Genomic DNA, 8,250 nt, shown 5'->3' on the forward strand with positions numbered 1-8,250 from the left:
CAAGAAAACAATCACCAGCTCAACAATGGAACAACCAGTGAATAGCGAATTCAGAAAATGACCATTATCAGTATAAAGACTAAAGAGTCATTTGGCGTCGACATATTGCAAATAATCATGTAAATCCTCCCCTAGCTACTATTAACTACTCTAAAATGTCACTTATTCCAACAGTCCAAAAAAAAGCCTATTAACTCAAATCGACACAATAAATGAATACTAGCAGAAACAAAACCTAGATGATGCGTTGCAAAAATGACAAAAAGGCACATCAGCCGACGACCAAAACTAGAACTACATCTGAATAGGTGTCTAATCTACAATTACTCAATTAGTAATCACTTTTTTCGCTTTTGTTGCCTGCAAAAATAATGATCAAGAACAGGAACCCTCATAATTTGTATCCAGTCTTTTCTGGTAATCCCGAACTCAACCAATTGATGAAGCTCTATGCCAACTTCAAAACAATCTGAGGGCCACCGAACGACACACTCAACAGACGTGCAACAACTATGTTGTCCCTCATTTTGCAGGTGCACCAGCAGCTGCTGTGCGGCCACCACGACCACCAGCATATCCAGCATGGTCAACCCTCTGGTAACCGACATCAGCTCCACGTGCTGAGCCACCTCTGCCACCACTTCTGCCCCCGTAATCCGACCTGTAACTGAACTCACCCCTCCCGTAGCCCCTTCCTCCACCGTAGTTACCACGGCCTCTGGTACCTTCACTTCTGAAGTTGTTGCCCCTGCCTGGTGCAAACCTGCCACCTCTGCTGGAGCCTAAAGGAAAGGAGGAAATATATGAATTGAATTGGAAGAGGCATTTAATAAGAGTTAATCTTAAGTAGCATGTATAAGAAATAGATACCAACCACCTGAATAAATTGCCATAATAACCACTCAATGAGATTTAAAGGGAGAAAATTTGGGTGTACTAGAGTGAGATCCTTCAAACAAATTTTTGCAGCTTATTCAAGAATCAAGAAGTACTCACAAATTATGCTCCCATGTTATACCCAACAAAATCTAGCTCCATGCAGACATGCCCTTGTTAACAAGGTAGCACCCAAAAGTGGACTTAAGTTTGCTTACTCCCGTGGATCAAATATATTTTTGTGTGGTATATAATATAAGAGAGAATTCGAGCAATTCTCTACTCTAATCATGGATCTACAGATAACCTGAATTCTGGTTAGTTCACCCATCTCCATTCTATAATCCATATGCTAAAAAGCAGGATCATCAGTCATTTAATGTTGGTCATACTGGTACCAGGATGAGTCATCAGATTCATATGACTCAATGATATAACTGGCATAGACACTGCATAAGTATAAATTTGTATATAAACTGACCTCGTGAACCTGGTGTCCTCTTTTCCTCAACGTAACATTGACGACCGCCAATGGTTACAGGGGAAGCCTGTAAATCAAAAGCATAAGCAGTTAAACATGGATAATCAAATCACCAAAAGTACTTTTAGAAATCCACCTCGATCTGATAGGCGCTACATAATGATACCACTAAAGTAACAGAACAAGACTGGACATTTCATTCATTGTACATATTACATGTAGAACTTATCAGTACTGTACTAGATCTCAACATATATTTGAATAGCTAAGGAATATAAAGTAAATCATGGTGCAAGCAATATGAACAGGTGAACTGAAAATCAACAGCATCTAGACATAGCATAAATATATACCACAGGGAACAGAGAGCAAATGACAGAATTCACAATCAAACAAAAAAAACATTTCTCTGATATATCCATTGGGACTTTGGGCACAAACCAAGTGAACCCTATATGTGAAAATTTGCAAGAAGCAATTTTCAGGTTCATACATGATCAATCAATGTGTAAACCACAGGCAACCGAACAAGGGTTTATCCATCTACATATATTTGCCTGTCTGTAACCCAGAAAATTCTGCACAAAATACTTCCACAAAGGACTTTGCCATTTTCTATAAAGGTGTTGAATTCAAAACCAGGTACAAGCAACTTATCTAACAATGTTAAAAGGAATTCTTTTTACTTAAAATCAATTTTACTGTCTGTAAGGCATTAAAAAAGGGTCAATGTCCAGAATAATCAACACAACAATAATGGTTACTCACAAGACAGTTCACACTTATATTCACCCAAATCAACACAATACAGAAATCAATCTCCTAGAGAATGAATACATGATGTGATGTTCCCAAAATGATGTAAAATAAGAAGGGCTTTAATTAATCTACAAGAACACTAATGGCACTAGTACACCAGATAATGTCCATACTGTTGTATTGCAGTTAGAAATAAAATGAACAAGCTAACAGCACACACAAAAAATGAGTTGGTTGCTTTAACAAAATTACCTCTATAGCACTCTGGACAGAAGTAGAATCCTCAAATTCAACGAATCCGTAACAGAACCCTTGAATCTACATTTAAATATGAACAAAAATTGATGTCAAACTTTGAAGTCATAAAAGCAAAATGAATCTCCAAGGCCAGTACAAGGGGAAAAAAAGGTACCTTATTGCTTCTGACTTGAATGCCATTTTGCTTAATGGTACCAAACTTCTTGAACTCATCCTCCAGTTGAGTTTCAGTGGCATTTAAAGGTAAACTCCTCACATATATTGCATGAGCATCAACTTAGAAAAAAAAAAAAGAAGAAGCAAAGTTACAAGAAGCTAGTGCAATGAAAAGGTCGAACTGAAATCTTAGATTTAATAAACACCTTCAGGCTCTTGGATATTGCTGTTGTCAGGGTTAGAACTGAAAGGCGGTACATCTGTGACAGGAGTAGGAGGAGGAGACTGCTTCTCTGGTTTGGGTGGTGCAGGCCTAGTAGGAGGTGCAGGAGCAGGCAATGTTACTTCTTTCATGACTTTGACCTACAGTGAGGAGAAATTGTAATATTTTGTTAATAAACAATGTGGAAAAAGTGAAACATCAGTTGAGGAAATAAATCGCCTTCTACCAAACAGGCAACAGGATATTCAGTTATTTCAAAGCAAACAAATACCATCTCCACAAGCATAACAATTTTTGCACTACAGTTTCCTAGTCAGACTCTGAAATTACATGATACTAAAGACATACATCATGCTCATGCACATCACATGAACTATCTTCCAGAGTGATCAGAGTCCAGGATCATGCTTCCAGTTCCAGATTAGCCAAGTTCATATGTAACAACAGATATTGGAATTGACTAGCATTTATCTTTAAACGGTGGACATGCAAAGAAAAATTGCACAACATATAGGATAAAGTTATAAACAAGATGGCTAAAACTGCATCATCCATGAACAGGCGTAAATGCATAAGCAGCAAATGAGTTTAAAACATGAGGGAGTTGCTTTTGAAAACCTACAATGGAGGCGTATGACTTCTTTGGTGCCTCCTCCTGAAACACTGGGGCAACTGTAGTTGCCACCACAGGTGCCACATTGTTTGGAACTTCATTTATCACTTCAGGAACAGGTTGTTCCTCATCCACTACTTCCTCAGGCGGCGGATTGTAAACCTCAGCCTCGTCCTCCTCCTCAGGTTGAGGCGGAGATCGGTCCACAACATGATGCTCCTGCTGTGGCACGGCATCTACAAAGAGTGAAAGAAGAGTGTTGTTATCATCTGCCTCGTGAAAAATACGACTGAACTGCAGGCTCTGCTTTACACACCATGATCATCAGGAATGGCAGGCTCCACAGCAGGAGTAGCTGTGCCGTTGGCAAGTGGAGCAGCCACAGGCGGGACTACAGAATCCGCCTCCGGCTGCGCCTCAACGGCGGTAGGGGCAGGGATGTCCCCAACGAAGCGGAAGATGTCGTTGAGCACGAAGTAGCCCTTCTCCTGCGGCGCGAGGAAGAAGGACTGCGAGAACTCGCGGCGCACTCCGTCACGGCCGGTGAGGTGGCCAGTGACTAGCACAGTGACGCCGCCGCCTAGCGACTCCTGCGAGTCCACCGTCCTGATCTCCGCTTTCAACACGTCCATCTCCATTATCTTCTCGCTGATCGCCTGCGTAGCCGCACCAGGCCCCCAAAACCTCTCAGCATCGCGATCAGAAATGAAACTAAAGCGCCAGATCTGGGTGCGCGGGGGCGGTGGCTCACCTCCATGGTGGTGACGGAGTCCATGCCGGCGGCTCCGGCGGCGGATGCGGGGCGGGCGAGGCGGCTGGCGTCCTGGTAGAAGCGGTACACCAGATCCGGCGACTGGTGCAGAACGAGGTAGTACTGCTGCACGAACGCGTTGCCCACCTGCGCTCGCAGAGACACTAAATCAGCTTCCGGAACACGGCGAGAATCCCGCTGAAATCTCGGCCGGAGAGCGGCGAGGCTGCTTACCACTTGCGCAGACGGCGGCGCCTCGGGGGCGGGGGCGGCAGGCTGCGACGCGGCCATGGGGGCGCTGGATCGGGGGAGAGGGGAGACCTAGGGTTTTGGGAGGCGCGGCGTAGGGTGCGGCGCGCGGCTCCCGTGCGCGTGCGGCGGCGTGTGGGGCAGCGCTTGGGGTCTGGTGGCGAAGGAGATGGAGGCGGAGGGAGCGAGAGGGGCGTACTCCTATGAGGCGGAGGCGAGGGAGCAGGGCAGCTGGTGCCTGGGGTCTGCGGCTTTGGGCCTGTTTGGATAGAGACCTGGGTGACTTGCCTGGCAAAAAGTGTTGCCTGAAAGTTGCCTGGAAAGTTGATGAGTTTTGCCTGGTGAGGTAATGTGAGAGAAAGTCTGTTTGGTTGGATGCCTGTGCCTGAGAATGCTTATGCGAGTGAAATTTTACTTTTTTATTGTTTGTATATGATTAATGAACACTACTATGGTGTGTTTACTAGAATAATAACTTAGGTTAATTATCTCTTCTTTGCTAAAAAAATAATTTAAATTATTTTTTTTCTAATGAAAGATCTCTATATGTATTTAATTAAAGAGTAGAAAGCTTCAGAATACAAACTATGTTAGCGTTTACATGGAAAAAGGAGAGGAAAAATCTGTTGTAATCATGGTCTTATGGACTTAATCAAGTGGCCATTAACGTCAATTAAGAATAGAATACTTTATTGCGTCCAGGCAAACTACGAAGCCTGAGCCAGGCGGGCGTTTTCCATCGCCTGGGCGTGCGCACGGTTGCCTGGGTCAGTCAAGCTCTCAGGGCTTCATCCAAACACTGCACAGGCAGTTTCCAGGCGAGCTCCTAGCCAGGCATCTTGCGTCCAGGTTCGTATCCAAACATGCCCTTTGTGCGTACGGCGGATCTGGAGACGTGATCTGATGGTCTCGTCTGTGTGAACCGTGACACGCATAGCGGATACTTAGACCATCTCCGTCAGCCTGATCCCCAAATCAGCGGGATTTGAGTTTAGCATAGTAAAAAGATCAGCTACCCAAAACATTCCTTCTTCAACAGCTCGCCTCCATCCCCGCCTCGCCGTCGTCGTCGGGCCTGCATCGCCGACGAGCTCCCTCCCCTGCACGGCCTCCCTCCCTCCCTGCGCGCAGATCCGGCGAGCGCCGCCCGCCTCCCTCCCCGCCTCGCCGTCGTCGTCGGGCCCGCCTCGCCGGCGAGCTCCCTCCCCTGCACGGCCTCCCTCCCTCCCTGCGCACAGATCCAGTGAGCGCCGCCCTGCGCGCATCGCTTCGCGGTACTTGGCCCAGTGGACGGCCACCGCATCGGCCAACTGAAAGTTCTAGTTTGGTTTTGGTTAATTGATAAAACTCTAAGTGCTAACCTAGTTTATCAAAGTAATTATAAGACAGGTAGCACTACTCCAAGTTGTGGCAAGCTCTTTAGTGTAATTAAAATTGAGAGCTTGCTTTGTTATTTTAAGTTCATCTAATGGAGCTCTTTAGAGTAGCAAGTTTGAGAGCTCATAGTGAGTAGTAACATTGCAAGTTGTGTGTCTAGTAATCATTGCAACTAGAATTGTTAGATAGGTGGCTTGCAACCCTTATAAAGCTAGAGCAAGTTTACATTTCGCTATTTGTCATACTAATCAAATTGCTTTAGTTGATTTGTAGATTTTTTTAAATAGGCTATTCACTCCCTCTAGCCATATTAGGACCTTTCACCGACCGAGCCCCAGCCCCGAGCCCGGAGAGGAGCACGCGGCGCGCGGCGTCCGCGTCTTCCGCGCCCGGAGAGGAGCACGCGTTGTCGGTGCCCGCTGGCGCTCACCTCGCTGCCGTGGAAGACTTTGCGTCTTTGAGAAAGAGGATGTAAATAAGCGTCCCGGATAGCCTCATACCCAAAATGCGTGCTTCGTCTGCGTCTTCTGTTGGAGCCGGCTAAAACACTGTGCATCACCCTTTTTGAGTATGCGTCGCCCTTTAGGTGAGCTGTTGGAGACAGTCTTATAATTTGATAAGTAAATTAATTATAATTATTCATTTCTAGATTAGGAACTAATCTGTACTAATGGGGTGTTTGGTTGCCTCTCCTAAATTTTAGTCGTTGTCCTATCGGATGTTTGGACACATGCATAGAGTATTAAATATAGACTAATTATAAAACGAATTACATAGTTTGCGACTAATTTGCGAGACGAATCTTTTGAGCCTAATTAGTCTATGATTTGATGATATTTTCTACAGTGAACATGTGCTAATGATGGATTAATTAGGCTTAAAAATTTATCTCGTGGAGTACTGACGGATTATATAATTTATTTTTTTATTAGTATCCGAACACCTCATGCAACATACTCCCGACACACCTGCTAAATTTTAGTAGCTGGATCCAAACACTCCCTAAATATGTGGTATATCATTTAGTAGCATAACAATAGTAACCATAGCCGATGTGAGATTTTCATATTCATCAGAACCATCGTATTCCATAATCTAATTACTACGATAAAGGGGCTCCGTAAAGTTTCTCGTTATCCGGGAGAGACGACGATTCGAATTGATTGCAACCAGCTAGAAATTTATTCCTAACACAAACCCAGACATACCTACGCCAAGATAGTCTTAGGTCACGTTTGGTACAGCCCAGATACACATTTTGCAGGTTCGATTAGTGTCGCACAACTAGGGACAACTAGCTATCAGGACGATCAAGACTACCCTATCCTTGGGCTCATATCTGGCTCCTCGCACATCCTTACTATCATCTCAGAGTGCTCACTTTGACAGTACGAGGCCCGCCCTGAGTTGAGCTACTCGGCTTTGTGGTCAGAACGAGTTATCCAACCAGCTAAGTGGGAGGCATGCGTTCAAAATAACAAGAGGACCTCCAACACTGCGGTTCTTAATCAGCATAGACGGAATCATATGAGTCAACCTACACATAGACTCTGTCCAATCTCGATTTACAACATCTCATGGTTCTTTTACACGATAGTAAATATAACCAACCGTGGTTTAGTGTCCACCTATATCTCACAGGTGATAGAAAATCACCCGACTTCTATCGAGCTAAGCATGGCTAAGCATATACTAGATCCTGAACGTACACAGGGTTTAAGATATATTTCTAGAGAAGAAAGTTATATGCATCAAGTATTTTCAATCAACTCCTATAATCTAATGCATCAAATATAAAGGACGCAAGTGATATTTGTAAAAATATATGAGGCTCAGAATGCTTCGAGGCTTGCTTGGGATCCGACACAAAGTCAGTTTAGTTAGCTTGCATCATCTTGTGACATCTCCGATCCTAGCACTTGCTTAGTCCTTCCATCTTCGGGATAGGTTCACCATACACCGTCTTCAGTGAAAGGGTCATGATGCCTAAGAGAGAGGGTGAATTAAGCTAATTCTAAATTTTTGCAATAATTAAGCCATACACTTAGCCAATTTCACCCTTTATGCCTAGAATGTGTTTCTATTGTTCTCCCGTATAAATGTTTTGCACCTTAGGTTCCAATCCTACTCTAGCATGACAATTCTAGGAATATAAAGACATGAAATGAATTGCTCAAATATAAATGCTCAAAATAAAAAAAGGGAAAGGAATACGACGATGTTTTTTCGAGGTATCAGAGAGTCGTCACTCCCCACTAGTCCTCGTTGGAGCACCGGCACAAGGGTGTAGCTTTCCCTTACTCCGCGTAAGGATTAAGTGCTCTCTATAGGCTGATTCTTTGACATTCCGTCGTGGTGAATCGCCCACAAACAGCTCACAAAATGACTTGGCTCATCCATAAGCTCCGTCAGATGATCACTAAGCTCTCAATCACCACCGAGCCATCTAGGTGATGGCGATCACCAAGAGTAACAAGCACAAACTCTCACTTGACCAAGATAAGCCT

At 44.3% G+C, this 8,250-nt stretch overlaps 1 protein-coding gene across 1 annotated transcript; it reads right to left on the reverse strand.

The window, feature by feature from the left end:
* Window positions 1-337: 337 nt before the first annotated feature.
* LOC136473930 (nuclear transport factor 2-like) lies at window positions 338-4,614 on the reverse strand. Its single transcript, XM_066471551.1, has 9 exons — window positions 4,352-4,614; window positions 4,118-4,264; window positions 3,683-4,022; window positions 3,376-3,602; window positions 2,737-2,893; window positions 2,529-2,650; window positions 2,369-2,434; window positions 1,358-1,424; window positions 338-782 (listed from the first exon to the last, which is right to left on the reverse strand). The coding sequence occupies exons 1-9, from the start codon at window positions 4,406-4,408 to the stop codon at window positions 523-525; spliced, it is 1,443 nt and encodes a 480-aa protein (XP_066327648.1). The 5' UTR covers window positions 4,409-4,614; the 3' UTR covers window positions 338-522.
* Between the last annotated feature and the right edge of the window lie 3,636 nt (window positions 4,615-8,250).

Source organism: Miscanthus floridulus, chromosome 8 (assembly GCF_019320115.1).
Source record: "Miscanthus floridulus cultivar M001 chromosome 8, ASM1932011v1, whole genome shotgun sequence".
NCBI lineage: Eukaryota > Viridiplantae > Streptophyta > Magnoliopsida > Poales > Poaceae > Miscanthus > Miscanthus floridulus.

Bases quoted from the DNA above. Each gene is read 5' to 3' on its own strand.
- LOC136473930 (XM_066471551.1), bottom strand. From the start codon at position 4,408: ATGGCCGCGTCGCAGCCTGCCGCCCCCGCCCCCGAGGCGCCGCCGTCT. The intron at 4,265-4,351 runs GTAAGCAGCCTC...CTGCGAGCGCAG, and splicing joins CGCCGCCGTCTGCGCAAGTG to GTGGGCAACGCGTTCGTGCA. The intron at 1,425-2,368 runs GTAATTTTGTTA...TTTGATTTACAG, and splicing joins CTGTCCAGAGTGCTATAGAG to GCTTCCCCTGTAACCATTGG.